This window comes from Melanerpes formicivorus, unplaced genomic scaffold (assembly GCF_026170545.1).
Source record: "Melanerpes formicivorus ecotype bairdi unplaced genomic scaffold, bMelFor1.0.p_v2 SCAF_55, whole genome shotgun sequence".
Classification (NCBI taxonomy): domain Eukaryota; kingdom Metazoa; phylum Chordata; class Aves; order Piciformes; family Picidae; genus Melanerpes; species Melanerpes formicivorus.
This window is the reverse complement of record NW_027142407.1, coordinates 3,789,811-3,810,103: the sequence shown is the minus strand read 5'-3', so window position 1 is coordinate 3,810,103 and position 20,293 is coordinate 3,789,811. Positions and strand designations below refer to the sequence as shown.

General features: G+C 42.1%; 1 protein-coding gene across 4 annotated transcripts in view; it reads left to right on the top strand.

Annotated features, from left to right (window-relative positions):
• The window catches only part of PIGN (phosphatidylinositol glycan anchor biosynthesis class N), a 125,358-nt gene that overhangs the window by 95,530 nt on the left and 9,535 nt on the right, over positions 1–20,293 (top strand). For all 4 annotated transcript variants that reach the window (XM_068161007.1, XM_068161005.1, XM_068161003.1 and 1 more), the window contains exons 21-28: positions 798–900; positions 4,037–4,139; positions 6,384–6,470; positions 7,964–8,019; positions 8,489–8,564; positions 9,800–9,873; positions 13,457–13,499; positions 15,576–15,628. In XM_068161007.1, the coding sequence (XP_068017108.1) occupies positions 798–900; positions 4,037–4,139; positions 6,384–6,470; positions 7,964–8,019; positions 8,489–8,564; positions 9,800–9,873; positions 13,457–13,499; positions 15,576–15,628 (595 nt within the window). The remainder of the gene's footprint in view (positions 1–797; positions 901–4,036; positions 4,140–6,383; positions 6,471–7,963; positions 8,020–8,488; positions 8,565–9,799; positions 9,874–13,456; positions 13,500–15,575; positions 15,629–20,293) is intronic.

The following is a 20,293-nucleotide window of genomic DNA, read 5'->3' as shown; positions in this document are numbered from 1 at the left end:
AGATCTCTCAGCCTTTCCTCATAAGGCAGTGCTCTAGTCCCTTCATGATCCTTGTGGTCTTCTGTTGAACTCTCTCAAGTAGCTCCCTGTCGCTCTTGAACTGGGTAGCCCAGAACTGGACACAGTATTCCAGGTGTGGTCTCACTAGGGCAGAGTAGAGTGGGAGGAGAACCTCCCTCAGTGTGCTGGACACACTCTTCTTAATGCACCCCAGGATACCATTAGCCCTCTTGGCCCCAAGGGAACATTGCTGTCCCATGGACAGCTTGTCCACCAGGACTCCCAGGACCTTCTCCACAGGGCTGCCCTCTAGCAGATCACCTCCTAACCTGTGCAGTTTATTATTCCTTCCCAGGTGCAGGACTCTGCACTTATCCTTGTCGAACCTCATTAGGTTCCTCTCTGCCCAGCTCTCCAGTCTGTCCAAGACTTGCTGAATGGCCGCATAGCCTTCAGGTATATCAGGTGTATTAAACAGTCAAGTTTGACTAGGATTTGAGGTAGTGCTTCTGCATTAGCTTAAGGACTTACTAACATCAGCTCGTGAGAAATTATAAAGGCTGTGACATAGAACATCAGAAAAGTAAAATGATAGGGAACTAAAATTACTCTTGATAAATATTGAGCATTTCAAACACTGGGTTTTCTTTGGCAAAAGTAACTTACAAAAATAGAAAGGCTTATGTGACCAGTACTGAATTTCTGTACATAGTGGCAAAACTTGAAGAATGTTATCTTGTTACCAAGAACTAAATGTTTTGCATGTAGTGATTGATGGATCTGTTTTTTTATTGCAGTTTCTTCCCTGCTGTTGCCATTACTGAGTCCCACGTTTCTCTTTCAGCGACTCTTCAGCATATTGCTCTCCCTGATGTCCACCTACCTGCTCCTCAGCACAGGGTACTTCATTCTTACTGCATCTGGATTGATCTTACATATGAAAATCAAGGGCAAAATGTGAAACTGCAGAATCTCACAAGCATTTCTGTTAAGGATGTCACATTTGCTTTCAGCTGTAGCCTCCCAATTTATGTCCTTGCTTTAGTTTCCTAAACAAAATTTCAGGGAAACTTCCACCTTCCTCCTTGTACTATGAACACTGTTTTGGTGACATTCCTTTCAGCTAGACCAAACAGTTGATAGAAGGAAATACATTCAAACAATTTTAGTTTACCTCTCTCCTGCTCACAAACAAAAGGAAGTCTCTTTTCTCCTAGCTGCTCAGCCCTGGTGTCTAGTTGTGGCTTAAATGACACACAACAGGCAGCCCTACAATGAGGAAAAAACTTTGTTCAGAGAGATTTTCATGGAAGTAAATTTTTGTTTTAGGGGGATGCTAGTCCACATAAAGAGTAGAGCTCATTTCTTTTTGGACAAAAGACAGCTCCTCAGAGCTTGTAACTGAAGAAAACACAGTGTCAGCCAACTTTTTTTCCCAACGCAGTAGCTTGTAAGAGCATCATTCATAGGCAGTATAGGAACCATCCTTTGCTTTTCCCCTCCCACTTATCCTCTGCATATAGTTACTCTGGAAAATTAAGTGGAATAAAATTATCTCGCCACAGACATTTGCAACAGATGCCTCTTGTGGATACTCTCATTTTAGATAAAGCAGCTCACTTTAATAAATAAATAAATAAATAACTCTCCTGACTCCTCTTCTGCCCACTTCTCTTTTTATGCTAATCTTACTCTTGTCTGCATGCACACTCTTAACTCTCAACCTTCTTAGCCTGTCCTGCCTTCTGGATAAAACATGAATGTTGTTCTCTCTGAGGCTGCTACCCTCCCTTTGTATTTTGGCCCTTAAATATTGACAGCTGTCTGCTTTCCCTACAATGTTTAATTAGACCAACAAATTTTGAACATTTCTTTTTAAAAAAACAACTAATAATAATAATAAAAAACAAAGCAGAACCCCTGAACAACCAATCACAGCAAAAACAAGTCACTCTGTGCCCAGAGTATCCAGTGGCTCTCTCCTCAGTACTCTGTTGCACTATGTAATGATAACCCAGTGCACTACCTAGCTAATTACACCACCTTTCTAGGTGTAGTGAAATGGAAGTATTGAAGCCAGATAAGAGCATGATTGCATACAACTAGTCTTCACTGACTCAATTAAAAACATTGAATTTGTAGGCAGGTATGGATCATGGTGAGGACTGTAGTCACTTTAGGCTCGAGGTGAGGAGAAAGTTCTTCACTGAGTCGTTCACCATTGGAATGGGCTGCCCAGAGAGGTGGTGGAGTCACCATCCCTGGAGGTGTTCAAGAGGGGATTGGACGTTGCACTTGGTGCCATGGTCTAATCATGAGGTCTGTGGTGACAGGTTGGACTCCATGATCTTTGAGGTCTCTTCCAACCTTGGTGATACTGTGATACACATCTGTTAGTGACAACCCAGCTGTTGCTGTCTTCATGTTTAGCTGCTTGTCATTCTGATAATTAAAGCAGAAATACATGTTCAAGATTTTGCGTTCCAGTTTGAAACTGCTTTGTAGCTACACTAGTGGCGTGGCCCAAAAGAAACAACACCAAGAATAAATGCAATGAGTTTCTTATATTTTGACAAGTACTTGAAAAACATAAAAAGGAAAAAAACTAGAATCTTGTCAGTATTAGTGTCACAGTCATTGTCATTATTGCACTTTCATCCTGAGAGGAAAAAAGGAAAACAACTGAGAAGCATCATATAGTGCACTTGAGATGTCAAGAGCAAGGAGAAAATAATACTCTCCAATTACCGCCTACACCCCTAAATTATCTGGGAGTTTTAATCTCTCATGTAAATTCACTCATAGTTTGCTATGTTTCAGTGTTGTGTGAGCCAAATAATCTTCTGAGATTGGGAGTGTAGCTAGAATCATAGAATTGGAAGGGACCTCGAGGATCATCTAGTTCCAACCCCACACTAGATCAGGTTGCTCACAGCCACATTCAGCCTGGCCTTAAAATACTCCAGGGATGGGGCTTCTACCACCTCCGTGGGCAACCTCTTCCAGTGTCTCACCACCCTCATGGGGGAAGAACTTCTTCCTAACATCCTATCTGAATCTACCCATTTCTAGTTTTGTTCCATTCCTCCCAGTCCTATCATTACTTGACAGTCTAAAAAGTCCCTCACCAGCTTTCTCGTAGGCCCCCTTAAGATACTGGAAGGCCACAATAAGGTCTCCTCAGAGCCTTCTCTCTGCAGATTGAACAGCCCCAACTCCCTCAGTCTGTCCTCATAGGAGAGATGCTCCAGCGAACTTAATGATTAATTAGAGGGTGAATTGATGCTGCTGTTTCAATGGATTGATAGATAGCAAAGAAGAGAGCATTTCACTTCAGGGAAATTCATGTATGGCTTTGAGCTTCAACCAACTAACTGTAGGGACACCTCAGAAATTAGTACAGAAGAGGGAAAATCACAGTATCACAGTATCACCAAGGTTGGAAGAGACCTCAAAGATCATCAAGTCCAACCTGTCACCACAGACCTCATGACTAGACCATGGCACCAAGTGCCATGTCCAATCCCCTCTTGAACACCTCCAGGGACGGTGACTCCACCACCTCCCTGGGCAGCACATTCCAATGACTAATGACTCTCTCAGTGAGGAACTTTCTCCTCACCTTGAGCCTAAACTTCCCCTGGCGCAGCTTGAGACTGTGTCCCCTTGTTCTGGTGCTGGTTGCCTGGGAGAAGAGACCAACCCCTTCCCAGCTACAACCACCTTTCAGGTAGTTGTAGAGGGCAATGAGGTCTCCCCTGAGCCTCCTCTTCTCCAGGCTAAACAATCCCAACTCCCTCAGCCTCTCCTCATAGGGCTTGTGCTCAAGGCCTCTCCCCAGCCTTGTTGCCCTTCTCTGGACACGTTCAAGTGTCTCGATGTCCTTCTTAAACTGAGGGGCCCAGAACTGGACACCGTACTCAAGGTGCGGCCTAACCAAAATGCTACAATGTCTTTGATATATTATTTGCGTTAAGGAAAAAGAAGCATGTCATTAGGGACTGCTCTTAACTGTGTTTATGATGTTACTTTTCAGGTATGAAGCTCTGTTTCCACTGGTGCTGTCTGGTGTGATGTTTGTGTGGATAAATATGGAGCAAGAAGCACTGCAGCACTATGGCCTTTCCCTCAAACCAAAGGTAACAGCTCTGGATAGCCATGATCTGTTTAATTTTCAGCTTGGCTTTGGTTTTTGTTGTTTGTTTGGGGCTTTTGTTTTTTTTTTCTTGTAAGGATATAGTAATTATTCAAACTGGTATTCTTAGAACAATGCTTTTCAGTTTCATTAAACAGAAATGAGACCTTCTAAGACAGAGATATGATTTAAATTACTGAAAACAATCCACCTCAGGGCCATTTCTAGGAATGCAGAAAATGTTTGACTTAATGGTATATTCTGTAGGCTATAAAACTCTCTTTGTCAAAGAATCAAAGAATGTTAGGGGCTGAAAGGGACCTCAAAAGGCAAAGCAGTTACCAAAGTGCACCTGACATACTGGTTTTGTGATTCTCTTGCAAGGAAGACCGTTTTAAAACTTGAAAGAGAACAGGCATTGCCAATTCAGGGCTGAGTATCAGAAATGAAAATCGAAGTAACTTATTTATGCTACATATAATTAACATCTTCAATGTGAGCATGGTTTTTAGCATCTTAAGTGACTGCCATGGATTGAATTGAACCTGTCATACCATGCCATAGTCATGCCAGCTTCAAAAAATGGAAGTGCTTACTGGAGCGAAATATTATGGGACTTGAAGTTCAGATTTATTGCAACGCAGGAGGCTTCCTGTTCCGGTTGCTGCTTCTGGATTCTTGGGTGTTGGCTCTTTTCTGCAGGCATGGTGGAGGAAGGGTCTGAGTTGAGTAGCATTGGTTTTGGTTTTCTGCTTTACGCTGTTCTTTTCCTGTGTATTTCACCGTGTTTCTTCTGCAAACAGACTAATTAATCATGCATTGTATTATTAGATCAATTAGATTATTAGCATTGCGATTATGATATGTCACGTTATATTAATCTCTTACCTCTATCTCAACCCTGAGTTTTGTGTGTTACTTTTACCCTCAGTTTTGTGTTGGGGGAGCAGGCTAAACCATTACAGTGACAGAGAAGGAATCTGAGTGTAAAAATGTACATTTAGTGTGAGGCCATGATTGCAGCTGAAGGCTTCTAGCACAGCAGTGTCATCTGTGGGATGTATTTTCTCTTATGCTCTAGAACGCACTGTACCTTTTGTGTCTTGTAATAAGGGTGACAGGTTGGACTTGATGATCTCTGAGGTCTTTTCCAACCTTATTGATTCTATGCTAAGGTCTCTGAGATGCTTGCCTGTCTGATCTTGATATGATTTTCTGTTTGTTTTAAAACAAAATTCTGTTAAAGCAATATTAAACAAGATGAACGCTTTTCTTAATGAAATTCAAATTCAAAGAACAAAGGTGACATATAATTACGTTTTCTGTTGTCACTCCCTGTATATCACTTGAATTTTGGTTTCAGGTGAGGAGAAAGTTCTTCATTGAGAGAGTCGTTTGCCATTGGAATGTGCTGCCCAGGGAGGTGGTGGAGTCACCATCCCTGGAGTTGTTCAAGAGGGGATTGGATGTGGCACTTGGTGCCATGGTTTAGTCATGGGGTCTGTGGTGACAGGTTGGACTTGATGATCTTTGAGGTCTCCTCCAGCCTTGGTGATTCTGTGACAATAATGCTCACCCCTGCTTCCCATTTTTAGCCTATAGAAATCATCTCTAGAACGCCTGTTAATATGTGCTACAAAGTAAATTTTCTATTAGAGAGTCCAGCTCAGTTCTCTGATGATGTGAGATTATTTTTAATTAAAATTGTCAATGTGGAATGTCTATTACTTGATTATTATTTTTTTTCTTTTCCCTAGTGAGGAGTTCATTGACCTTTTAAACTCCATTAAGACAATGTCTTTTCAGGTCAAGTGATACTGTGCTGAGAACTGGGTGAAGGAAATGAAGGGTTTTTTATTATTCTCCCTTACAACATAAGTCAACTGAGGATAATTGCAGTCTTTTCTTTCTTTGAATCTTAATCCACATCTCATGTGAGCAGTGGAAGTGTGTGGAGGAGGAATATTTATGGTGAAAAAAGATGATGATAAGTAGGAGGCACAGGAGTTCATTTTTAGTGTAGATAACAGCGGAAGCTCCACTGTTCATTTGATCATCCTACTTGTACAATCCTTCTGGAAGAGTTGTTAATGTATAATGAAAATACAGGAAAGAATTGCAGTCCTCATCACAATAGCAGCTGATAGGGAAGTCTGTTTATTTCTCCTTCATTTCAGTAAAAAAAAGTTGGTTCTATGAAAGTACATTTGTTGATACACAATATTGATTTCTTCTGCTTTCTTTCCAGCTTGCTGGTTTCAACTTTGCCTGTGCCACAGATATAACTCAGTTTCGACTGCTTCACCTAGATGATATCCGCAGGTCTTTCTTCTTTGTATCCTTTTGCCAGTTGCTGCATTCCAGGGAAAAAATGGGTTTGTTTCAAAAGGCCCCACAATCAACATTTGCAGCCTGGTAGGCACTGGATGTGCACTTGAATGTAGCACTACTTTAGTCTTCATCTAAAACACTTCAATGTATTTTCTTCAGCTACTGAAAAAAATGGACACTTTGCAGGTCTCCTTTGCAGAGACTAGGTACATCAAAAGATGTTGTGGCTTTTTTAATCAGATGCTAATGTGCAGAAACAGTGGTGTTATGTGTGAAACCTTTTCTGGGAGGGCAATCACATTGCACATATGACCCTGTGGGTTGTGTTAGCTAAGGTTGTCTCAAGGTTCTTCTATAGAACCCAAAACTCAGCATATGCTGAAGAACCCTATAGCTTGATCCTTCAGGAGAAGACTCAGATTGCTTATGCTTAGCATTTGGATTAGACTTATGTGCTACTGGTAGTTTTTCATTTTATTGCAGATGTGTTCTTATAAATCTTAACTGGCAGAACTGTGCTATGCTGTTTAGACTGCTGTGTTACTAAACTTGAAATGATTGGATACTCTGGGGGAGCATAATTCCTTTAGTTGTGCTGACCTAGTCCTTTCAACATACTGCACGCACTGCTGAATATTTGGTAGCAAATTGTTTATGCACAGACTTAAATGATCCAGTGCAGGAGCTACAACAGGAGTGAAAGGACCAGAGGGAGTTCTTGACAGCAGCAGCCATTGTCACTGGCCATCCTTGCTGCCTGATGCAAAAAAAAAAAAGGCAGTTAAAAACATTCTTTCACCAAAGAGATGTGAGATGCAATGGTCCCAAATATGCTCAGGAGGCAGAAAATTATCTGTCATGAGCTTATATATCAGCAAGTGTTGTACCTTGATGAAAAGGGTAGGGTTTATAAAAAACCTTTCATCTAAACTCATGCTGCCAGAGTCATCCTTCCCCAAGCAAGGTAAAAAATGGAAGTTGCAGTGGAAAGACTGAGCATAACCCTTGGACAACAACCCTGTAGGAAGAGAGGGTGTAGAGGAACCTTTGGTCTTGATTCAGAGCCAACTGCACCTTCCATAGTCAACTCCTTAATAAAGCCACCTCTGTTGGTGTGCACTATACATGCATATGGCATTACTTTCTTCAAATATATGTTTTCAAATGTACAGCTGGGATTGTGGCCCAGGGATATTCCTATCTAGGTAGGGGCCAGAAAAGACAAGTTGCAGCATTCTGGCAGGGTCCTTAAGGGAGGCTCTGAAACCTTAGCCAGGCCATCCCCTGTCTTTTTAAATTGACAGTCATGTGTGATATCTGGGGTAGAACTAGACAGTACTTTGGGTTTTGATACTGAAGTATAAAGCGGCAATAGTGGTTCACCTTCTTCTGGTTTCATGATAGGATTTTGAAAGTAAATTGTAATGAAGTGGGCAAAGTGGTGGTTTTGTTTTACTGCAGCCATTTCTATGGTCTATTTTCCTTAACTACATCTAGGTTTTCTTCTTAGTGACAGCCTTTTTTGGCACCGGAAACATAGCTTCTGTTAATAGGTAAACTTCATTCCTTTATTTGAGACAAAAGATGGGATATTTCTTCCTGCAGTTGGCATATTAAATATAAATTTGCTTAGCAACATCAGCAGAATTAAAGCAGTAGCCAGTGCAGTAATGATAACAGTTTATTTCTACGCTCTCTAACATGCTTCCTAAGAGTCTGACCTTGTTGATTATGAGGTCCTCTCAATTTGCATTAGAAGTTGTTGGCAGCATGAGCAGAGAAAGGTCAACTGCTCACCAAAAGCGTGGCACCTCAAAAGCCAGGAGCAGAGAAAACTTGTGAAAGAAAAGAGGTAGGCCTTCCCTGCTAATGTGGTACTTGAGCAGGAGGATAGAAAGTTGGAAGTCCTGTTTAAAAATGCATACATGCAGAATGTGTTGCAGGGGTAATTAAATACTCTGGGGTTTAATGGAAAATGTTATTTCAAAGACAGGTTGTAATGTGGCTTTCATGTTTCTCTAGTTTTGATCCTGCTTCTGTCTATTGTTTCTTGACTGTGTTCAGTCCCTTCATGATGGGAGGCTTGCTTGTGCTGAAGGTTAGTAAACTGTCTAACATATCACATACACAGCTGTCACTTTGCAGTTTACAAACACATAAGTATTTGAGTTTCAGAGGCCTTATTAACCATATGTGAAGCTTTCAGCCTTTGTAGTGTTTCTAGAGATGTGTCCTTCTGCTTCCCAAAAAGAAGCAGCTGAGGGGAAGCAGAGTTTAAGTGTATTAGCTCAGTTTATTATATTACAATGGGAATTTAAAATGTTGGGAATTCTTATGTTAAAAATTATAGGCTTTCCCTGGAGTACAATAGCTACAAAAACACTGAGGATTTATTTATTTGTCTTGGTTTATTTATTAGCTCTGTCTACAGTACATTAATACAGGCATTGATTAAATTATCATTTTAAAATTGGGGGGGGATTGTATTATTGTAATCTGTCAAAGATTTGATTGCACTTCCTGTTTGAAGGCAAGGTGTAGGAGCTCATTTCCCATATTTGAGTAAAGCATCTGCCAAAGGGGTAAAGAGGCAAACAGAAAGAGAGAAATGGAATTTTTGAGTTATTGCTAAAATAGGCAGTATTTCCTGCTTCTGCCCTCCTGCTGCTGCTTCTGTCCCAGTGACTTAAGTTACAGGTACACTGCATGTTACACTGCAGGGCATAAGTCAATAATGCAAACCTTATGGATGCAAGAGTTTTAGCAATGTGTTTCCACTGCTAACTTAAGGATTACAAGTCAACTTGGGAAAGAGCAAAAGGCAACATTTATGTTTCTAACTTGTTTGCTTTTGTCCTTAATTTACTGAGCTGTTTATGTTTGCTTGACTTTACTTGGAGGGACAGCATGATCCTTGCCTTACTGAATAGATTCTATATTCAGACCTTTGTGTGGTTGAGATGAGATTGTCCTGTTATGCTTGGAGCTCCACAGCCTGTCACAAGAGATACTGGATCTGAGTAGTTCTGTCTTCCAGCCTACTTGAAGTATTTCTCAGTAGTGCTGAAATGGGTAGACGAAGTGAGGGCCATTAATGTGTTTTAATTACAGTTTTCCATATTGCCTCATGGCTTATTTCACTGCAGTTCAACTATGACCAAGGAAGGGGGATGGAGGGAAGGCTGACTTCCTGAAAAAGGAGTTTCTACCCTTTCTTGCCAATATTTTATTTTTGTAATGTACCCAGTTGAAACCAGGGAAATGTTTCCCCAGCCTGCCAGGTTGTTTTGTGAATATGGCTGTAAACCACAATGCAGCTTGTGTTTTAAACAGGTTGTAATCCCATTTGTTTTGGTGTCATGTGCTTTCGAAGCTATCCAAGTCACAACACAGCTGTCTTCAAAGAGGTACAGTCACTGCTATATTTCTGCACTTGTAAGGGTTTCCAATGTATTTTACAAGAATTCAGAACTGTCAAATCTCAATCTATTTACTTTTATTTTAAAAACGTAGGTCACAATGTTACTTTGATTTGTTACTGGGTTGGTTTTTTTTTCGGGGTGGGGGGGGTTGTTCACTGATTTCTGCCAGCTCGGGAATTCTTTCCTTAGTCATAAATGAAGATAAATGGAAGCATTGAGCCTGCTTGAAACAATCAAATATTTAATATTCTCAGCTGACAATACACAGGAGGGTTTTTTTTTGCCCTGGATAATGCAGAAAAATTAGCAGAATTTGAAGTCTTATTTTTATTTTATATTGCATCTCTGCTAGAAGCATAATATGTTTTTTAAATAACTCATTTATAATGTAACCAATTTACAGCTTTGTAGTACTGACCTCACCACAAATAGCACTAAAAATAATAAAGGCTAAATGCCTTTCCCTTGCAGATCAGTTCTTCCCAGGTGTGTTCAGTATTACATATGTTTTGCAGTAAAACTACGTGAGTGCCCATCTCTAAAGACTTATCATAGTGTCAGTCAGGGTTGGAAGGGACCACAAGGATCATCTAGTTCCAAACCCCCTGCCATGGGCAGGGACACCCCACACTAGATCAGGCTGGCCAGCGCCTCATGCAGCCTGGTCTTAAACACCTCCAGCGATGGGGCCTTGACCACCTCCCAGGTTTCCTAATTGTGGAAGGCCACAATTAGGTCACCTTGGAGCCTTCTCTTCTCCAGACTGAACAGCCCCAACTCCTTCAGTCTGTCCTCATAGGAGAGGTGCTCCAGCCCTCTGATCATCCTCATGGCCCTTCTCTGGACACGTTCCAGCATGTCCATATCCCTCTTGTAATAGGGGCTCCAGAACTGGAGGCAGTACTCCAGGTGGGGTCTCACCAGAGCTGAGTAGACGGGGAGAATCAACCCCCTTGACCTGCTGGCCAGACTTCTCAAAGATAACATGATATGAGTGTCCAGCCTTGCAGAGTGCTGTATCCAGATTTGAAATGCCCTCATACTTTTCACTATTTCAAGTATTTCATTTGTGCTTTTTTAACTGTTAACCTTCCCTACCCCTTTTCATGGACCCAGTGCACATGACTTAAACTCCCTGCTCATCATGCAGGACTGTGAATGGTGCTGAGATGGTGGAGGTCCCTATCAGCTACAGGGTTTTGAGTTCTGTCACCATGGAATGGTGTGTGAGGTTAAGAAAATGTCTTAGTGTTGATGTCAAGAGAGCTTCAGGGACTCTGTCCTGCATATTGCACAGCTGAGCAGGAAGAAGCTGCTCTTGCTTGATGTGAAATCCTTTGTCTTTTCATCCTGCCTGTGCTGTGCTGTCATGTCTTTGTGCAGCACCATCCAGTACTAATGAGGTACAGGACAGCCCAAGATCTGACTCCATGTTGGAGGGATAAATACAAGGCTTACCAGCCCTTTACTTTCTCTGTCTCAGCTGTGTGTGCAGCATACTTGGGCTGTCCCTTGATCCCCAAGGGAGGCTTTCTTCATCATTTTCACTAAGGCTTACACAAGAGCAGGGGTGCACTGAGTAATTGAGGTTGCTCAGAAGACCAGCTGGCAACTTCCATTTCTAGAGCTCAGGCATCACAAAGGTCAGCATTTCCTAACTTGTGAATGCATAACATGACAGCATTGGTGATCTTAAAAGCTTTCCTAGAATGTGCATCTGTGTGTGTGAAAGGGGAAACAGTACCAAGCTTCTTAAACCAGAGGACATGAGTACATCTGTGCCACCTGTGAGGCAGTAGTGACAGCTCCAGCTCATATTTGTGCTAGCTTCATTTAGCTGTGCTGAAGTAACAGTGACATTGATGCTGCCACAGCATCAGCACAGGGACCAGGCTGAAGCAAGATGCACCCAGGGTTCTTGGGAGAGGCTGTGCTCCAGTTGTCAGCACATCCTGAAGTCTGTGCTGCACTGAAGTCTTACTGGCCCTGTTAGATAAAATAAACCATCACAGGAATCAGTCTTGTCTTTGCAGTGCATAAACATGCCCCCAGATTAGTGCTTTCTTAATGTGAAAGGCTTCTTGCAGTTCAGAAAGGAGAAAAAAAGGCAGATTTTTATGAACTGGATGAATTACTTCTAAACTCCCTGTTTACAGGTTAAAGATTTATTGGTTTTGCTGTTTGTGGGGAATGTTCTGTCAGAATATGTTCTTGGAGCTTGTCTGTGGAAACAGCCCTCTAGCTGAGTGCCTCCTAGGCACCACAAGATTTCAGTGAAGCCAGGCTCTTCTCAGTGATGCCCAATGACAGGACAAGGGGCAATGGGTGGAAGATGAGGCATAGGAAGCTTCATGTAAATATGAGGGAAAAAAATTTCACTATGAGGGTGACAGAGCACTGGACCAGGCTGCCCAGGGCAGTTGTGAAGTTCCCCTCTCTGGAGATACTCAAAGCTCGCCTGGATGTGTTCCTGTGTAATCTGGTGTAGGTGATCCTGCTCTGGCAGGGGGCTTGGACTGGATGACCTTTCAAGGTCCCTTCCAGACCCTGAAATTCTGTGATTCTGTGATCTGAGCCATAGGCAAGTGGACAGAAGCCTTTCAGTGCATCTGAGATACAGCTAGTTTGTTGCATCCTTTTTTACGAATGGAGCATGGCTGACATAGGCAACATCAGAAACTTCCTCATCAGGAGGCATTGGTATGGGGGTTCCCCCAGAACATGCTCATGCAACACTGCAGCAGGATATTTTATCCCCCAAAAAACTTCATGGATTTATGATGGTAGTACTAACAAACTAACTCTATTCTAGTTAAAGACTTCTCTGTTAATGGGTCAACTGTTTGCAACATTACTAAAGTGTCATTAACTTAGAAACTAGTTTTAACTAGCTATAGCAATTACTTTCATGTAATTTAGAATTTACATAGTTTAATGAAAAGAAGATTAGTTTAATGGGGGGAAAAACAGCTCTGTGTGCTCCCTTCTGGTTCCTTTTACTGGCTCCAGCCTGCTTTCCAGAAGCAACTTGCTGCCTGACAGAGAGGCCTGTGGGCTTGGGAGCCTGCCACCAAAATACTGAGTGTTCCCTAAGCAGCTTACAGTCACCTAGGGATATGAAAAGGGATCAAACAGCTTCCTACCTAGCCTCCTACCTACCTATTTGTCAGGATAGGACCGATCAGCTCAGGTATCTACTGATGCCAGCTTTGCCTCTAAATCAGCTTCACTTGGCATAGAAGCTCCCTGTATCAGGAATGGGCAGACGCTGATTGTAAGATGCTTTTGTTCTCCAGTAAATTACTTGTGTTAGGCTTCTGTGTTGCAAAACTGAAACTCTCTTAATACAAAATACTTTTCTGAGCAGGGTGGGATTACAAATGCCAGATGTCCAAATCATGTATTTTAACTGTTCTGTCATACACTGAAATGTAGCTGAATGATGGAAAGGCAAGGGCAAGAAATCATCTTAATTCATTTATGTGGATTTTAGTTAGCTCTGTAACATCTGTGGCCATAAATATAGGTCAATGATCTGGGTCTTTTTTTCTCTTTTTTTCCTTTGCAGCCTTTTCCTCATTGTTCTTGTGATTTCAGACATCATGGCTTTGGTAAGTTGTTTCACATTCTCTTCAAGTAAGATCAAGAAGCAGAGAGTTCTCCTAATTTCATCTAGAGATATCTGAATTTGTTTCAGACTTCAAAGTCTTTGTAACTAGGGCAGTGAATTGGATTGAAATCCCAACATAATTTAGAGATAAAACTCCTCCAGTCACCACTTTTTGCATTTCATGAAATTAATGTTTCTGCAGAACCAATATCCTCATATTAATAAATAAAAATGAAGTAATAAGTTATCATTCTGATTTTTTCATGTGCTTTCTAAATAAGAATATAAATTGTAGCTGTGTGCAGGGTTTAGTTCATTTTTAATGAATGTTGAAACTTTTAGTCACCCCACTTTCCTGTGGAAAAAAGGGCCAAGGAGAAATGACTCTGGAGTTGACAGAATCCAGGAAATCAGCAATACCCAAAAAAACACTTTGGAGCTGTTAGGAAACATTATCTTCAGAAAGCTTGCATCCACAGACCAAGCTGGCTAAAAAACCCAAATTCAGTTCAAAGCTAAGCAATACCGCAACATAATGGTTACAGTATGTTTTTATTGCCCACTCAGACTGTCTGCTACCTAGCAAGCAGTGCCACTGGGCATTACAAGGTAAACATAAACCTTTTCTAAGCAGTAAGTAGAACTGGTGTTCTCACTCAATAAATGCTGGTTTAGTTTTGTCCTTTTGGAGTAAGAATTCCTGACTTGATTTCCTTGCACAGTAGAACCATAGAATGGTAGGAGTTGGAAGAAACCTCTGAAGATCAAATCCAAACCCATTGGGCTGACCAGAGCAGGTCACACTGGAATGCATTCAGGCAAATCTTGAAAGTCTGCAGCGACTCCACAGCCTGTTCTAGTGCTCTGTTACCTCGCAGTAAAGAAGTTTTCCTTCCTGTTGAGGTAGAACTTTCTGTGTTCCTGTTTGTATCCATTGCCCCTTGTCCTATCACAGGACACACTGAAAAGAGACTAGCACCTCCTGTGATTTGTGGATCTCACCTGATAGGAAAAACCCAAATAATGACTAACTTGTCTGTAGAGTGAGAAATGGAGATGGTAGAGTTTTGTGTAGTTTCAAAAAAATCTTTGAGTGATCTGATTTATTTATTTTTTTAATAACTTCCACAGGAAAAGGATTAAAATGCCCATAAAATACACTCAGCGTTTCACTAATAAAATAAATCTAACTAAACTGAAAGAAATGTGCAGGCATGTACTGGTGTGTAGCAAGCCCTAGCATATCCATATCTTTGTCTCACTTACTCTCCTATTTCACTTTGGCTAGTTTAAATCAATTAGCAATTATGTACCTGGTGTACAAAACAAAATATTACCAAAGAGGTTTGATATTCTGAAGCTGTGTGTGTATCAAGAAATAAGAAAGTTAGCGGGAAAAAAATAATTCCAAACCCAACTGATTTGTTGTCTTGAATCAATATGACCACCAGCTAGAATCTGTGGGATTCAGTGATGGACAAGCACTGTCTTTTCCCAGCATTATTTCAGTTTTACAGGTGGGGAATTGCCAGAGTTACCCAAATAAATGTATGGTGGAATTCCATGAAAACCATATGCAGCCTTCTCTTTGGTACTAGGCATTGTTTGGCATCCCCAGAGGGGTTGTGGAGTCTCTTTCTCTGGAGACTTTCAAGATCCATCTGGATGTGTTCCTGTGTGACCTGTACTGGATTCTATGGTCTTGCTCTGGCAGGGGGGTTGGACTTGATGATCTTTGTAGGTCCCTTCCAACCCCTAACATCCTGTGATCCTGTTATTTCAAACAATGAGGTGGCTTGGCTTTTCTTACTGCAAAAGTTCATTGATGGTAATCTGCTTGTTGCAACCCCAGCCTGACAGAACTTAGTCCCCCTTTAGCTGTCGGTGTTTGATACCATTTAAAATCTGTTCCTGGCTCCTAAACTGGTCCAAATAAACATTCCCGGAAAGGTCTTACCCATGTCCTACTTGAGGAATTGGAAACTTGGAGTGAACAGCCTGAAAACATGGGGTTTTAATTCTGCATTTCAAATTGTGCAATGTGGTTGTACTAATCAAAAGCGTTTTTATTTCCCAGCATTTTTTCTTTTTGGTTAAGGATTATGGGAGCTGGCTGGATATTGGAACAAGGTACAGTATTTCTTTTTGGGGTTTGTGCCTCCATTGCATTTTAAAAGGCTCATAGGTTACTATCGTAGAATCACAGAATTGTTAGGGTTGGAAGGGAGAAGGATCATCTAGTTCCAACCCCCGGGCCATGGGCAGGGACACCTCACACTACAGCAGGTTGCTCAGTACCACATCCAGCCTGGCCTTCAAAACCTCCAGGGATGAGGCTTCTACCACCTCCCTGGGCAACCTGTGCCAGTGCCTCACCACCCTCATGGGGAAGAACTTCTTCCTCACATCCAATCTGAATCTACCCATTTATAACTTTTTTCCCATTCCCCCTAGGCCTATCCCTCCCTGACACCCTAAAAAGTCCCTCTCCAGCTTTCTTGTAGGCCCCCTTGCAATACTGGGAGGCCACAAGGAGGTCTCCTCAAAGCCTTCTCTTCTCCAGACTGAATGGCCCCAACTCCCTCAGTCTGTCCTCGTAGGAGAGGAACTCCAGCCTTCTGGTGTGGCCCTTCTCTGGACACATTCCAGCACATCCAGATCCTTCCTGTAATAGGGGCTATAGAACTGGACACAGTACTCCAGGTGGGGTCTCACCAGAGCAGAGTAGAGGGGGAGAATCACCTCCCTTGACCTGCTGGCTATGCTTCTCATCATTTATCATCTCGGAACTCTTGTGTTTCTCAATTACTCTCCTTAATCAAATAGTTCAGTTATGTTCCCTGTTCTTTAAATGCACATGCACACAGGTATACATGTATGTGTGGCCCAAGATAAAACTTGTGTCTAAAAGTCTGTGTGAGAGCAGTATGGAGTAAGTAATGAATCTAGCATGGCAAGAAATAAGTTAGTAGGTGTTCTTTTATTTCTAAAGAACACTAATTACACAACACCTTCCCCCCCCCATGTTTTAATTATTGTTTTGCATTTGAATTCTTTGTAATCACTGTTATAATTTATCAAAATTGTTAATTTTCTTGAATCCAGTTAAACTTCTGCATGCAATCCCCTGTGAAGTAATGAACCTTGTTCAAATATGCTGGTGACAGTTAAGACCTGCATATTCTCATCCTTCTGGTTGGGGAAGAGGAAATCTGTAGCATTTAAACATAGAAGTAACAGCTAAAATGAGAGGATTTGTGTACTTTGATTCTTACTAGCCTTCACAGCATACAGCATAGGGTAGGTTTTCAGCTGTGCAGTCTTACTTATGAGGAGAGAGAAATAAATACAAGGCATACCAAGTGCATTGGCCTGGACTTCAGGAGAGCAGACTTTCAACTCCTCAAGGACTTGCTTAGTAGGGTACCATGGAATAAAGCCCTGTAAGGGAGAGAGAACAAATAAGCTGGTTAGTATTCAAGGATCCCCTTCTCTGAGGCCAGGAGGCTTGCATGGATGAGCAGGGAGCTTCTGTCTGCAATTAGCTGCACAAAGAAAGCCTACAGAGGGTGGAAATGGGGACAGGTAACCTGGGAGAATAGCCAGGTTTGACAGTCTGCTCTCACAAGCAAGCCCCCCACGCACAGAAGGGAGGGAAAGCAACACAAAAAAAGTGGGTTGAGATATGGAGTGTCCAATGAAATGATACAATGTGCAGTCACCTTAGGCTGTTTCACAGAAAAGCAGAGCAAAAGCAGCAGCAGAAGCCAGTGATAAAACTGCTCCTTCACTCCCCAAGCCCACAGAGGAAAAGACCAACACCCCAAAACCAGAAGCAGAAACTGGAAACAGGAAGCCACTCATGTCACAATCCAAACTAAAAGCTCCATGATGCTTTGTCCAGCCAGCACTTTCAGCATGATATTGAATGTTCATCTGCAGATTCAAGTGGCTAAATCCATGACAAAGAAATACAAAGAAGTTGTCCAAGCAGCCAGGGATCAAGTTAGGAAAGCTAAAGCCCAGGTAGAATTAAATCTGGCTGGGGACATCAGGGGTAACAAGAAAAGTTTTTATAAGCACATCAGTGACATACAGGAAAAATGTGGGCCCTCTCCAGAGGGAAACGGTGGACCTGGTCACACAGGAGATGGAGACGCTGTGGTATTCAACAGCTTTTTTGTCTTGGTCTTCAACGGTAAGGGCACTAACCATACCATCCAAGTTGCAGAAGGTAAGGACTGGGACTAGGAGAGTGAAGATCCTCCCACTTAAGAGAAGACCAGGTTTGAGACTAATGAAGCTGAAGGTACACAGTCCTGAGGGAACTAGCAGATAAAGTTGCAAAGCCATTTTTTGTCATATTTGAAAAGTCATGGCAGTCTGGTGAAGTTGCTGCTGACTGGGAAAGGGGAAACACAACCCCTACTTTTGAAAAGGGAGATATGGAAGACCTGGGGAACTACAAGCCAGTCAGTCTCACCTCAGTGCCCAGCAAGGTAATGTGGCAGATTTTCTTGAAGACTGTGCTAGGGCACATAGAAAATAAGGAGGTGATTGGTGGAAGTCAGCATGGCTTCACCAAGAGCAAATCCTGCCTGACGAATTTGGTGGCCATCACTGGAGGTGTTTAAGAAGAGACTTGATGGGTTGGTGCCATGGTTTAGTTGGTTAGATAGTGTTGGAGGATAGGCTGGACACGATCTCGAAGGTCTCTTCCAACCTGGTTTGTTCTATTCCAACCTGGTTTGTTCTATTCTATTCTATTCTATTCTATTCTATTCTATTCTATTCTATTCTATTCTATTCTATTCTATTCTATTCTATTCTATTCTATTCTATTCTATTCTATTCTATTTTATGATGGGGTCGCAGCACAGTGTTGTACACTGTCCTGTACAACATCCTGGTCTTTAAATAGGAAAGACAGAAAGATTTGATGGATGGACCACTTGGTGGATAAGGAATTGGCTAGATGGCTGCTCAGCATCACAATCAATGGCTCAATGTCTGAATGGAGACCTGTGATAAGTGGAGTCCTTCAGGGATCAATACTGGGATCAGTGCAGTTTAAGATCTTCATGGACAGTGGGATTGAGGGCACCCTCAGGAGATTTGCTGATGACACCACTCTGTGTGGTGTGGTTGACGTGCTGGAGGGAAGGGATACCATCTAGAGGGACCTTTACAGCCTGGAGAGGTGGGCCCATACCAACCTTGTGAAGTTCAGCAAGGCAAAATACAAGGTCCTGCACCTGGCTTGGGGCAATCCCAAGCACAGTTACAGGCTGGGTGATGAGTGCATTGAGAGCAGCCCTGCAGAGAAGGACCTTGGGGTTGCTTTTTGATGAGGTGCTTGACATCAATGTGCACTTGCAGCCTGGAAGGCAAATTGCATCCTGGGCTGCATCAAAAGTTGCCTGGCCAGCAGGTCAAGGGAAGTGATTCTGCCCCTCTATTCTGCTCTTGTGAGACCCCACTTAGAGTACTGTGTCCAGCCCTGGAGTCTTCAACACAAGAAGGACATGGATCTGTTGGAGAGGATCCAGAGGAGGCCCACAAAGGTGATTGGAAGGCTGGAGCACTTCTCATACAAGGACAAGCTGAGGGAGTTGGCTTTGTACACACATGCACACACATTCTAGCTTTTTTTTGTTTTGGAGGTTCAAATTCTTGCTTGCAGCTGCCTTTGAACTTTCCTAATGGGAGGAGATACTGTTAGATCAAACAATGCTTTAACAGCACACTTCCTTGCTATGATGGGTCTAGGATAAATTAGATGGCCTCATCCTTTGGCTTGAATTTCTATGCAGATTAAGAAAGGATATTGAAAACCTCAGAAAAGTTCTGTTCTCTTGGAAAGAAACTTTCTAACTGGGTCTTGGCAGTCAAAAATTGCTAATGCTGAGCAACTTGATCTAGTTGAAGATGTCCCTTCTCACTGCAGAGGGTTTGAACTAGATGACCTTTAAAGGCCCCTTCCAATCCAAACCATTCTATGATCCTAGGTAAAATATGAATTGCTACAAGTACTCAAATAGCCTCTCTGATGTATGGTCTCTATAACAGATTTACAGTGGTAATAAATTTTTGGATCCATTTCAGCTGGAAGTTTGCCTTACCCTGAAGAGTTTAGGGGAACTCATTATGCACAACCATAATTCTGCCTCTCCACGTGTGTGTTTTGAGCACTGAAGAAAGCACTGAAAATGTCTTTTCAAAAGAGCAATTTGTGATTAATTTTTAATGTGGTAGTGCATAATGCTCAGGCAGCTCTAAATTTGTTGTCACTTCTGAGTGCTTGACTTTGCCACCTACATTATTGTAGTTTCTTCATATGTGTTTTATAATGTATGTGTGTATATACACAGAAGATAACATTTGCTAGGTTGCATAAGAGAAGAGATTAAACCATAGACACAGAGACAAAGGGGTCCTACTTTTACCTAACATGAGCAATATCTTGGCACCTGAACCTTCTCCTCTGAGCTGATTTCTCGTGTGTGATCCACAAGCTTGGCAAAATCAGCAGGCAACAGATCATCTTATTTTTAGTTGTTGTTCATTTCTGAAAGGGAAGATGAGCTTCATGGGGTTTTGGGTAATTCCCAAAAACAGTGGGAGTGAGTTACTACCATGGCTCTTTCCTGTCCTCCTGTTGCAATTGCAGTGACAGCTCTGTGGCATTCCCATTGCAGTGTTGTCTGTTGTTGCTTTGACAGCACCCTGTGAAAATATTGCATCTCAGTTGATGTTTTACGTGTTGCCAACATTTTCTGGAGAAGTCTGAGTCAG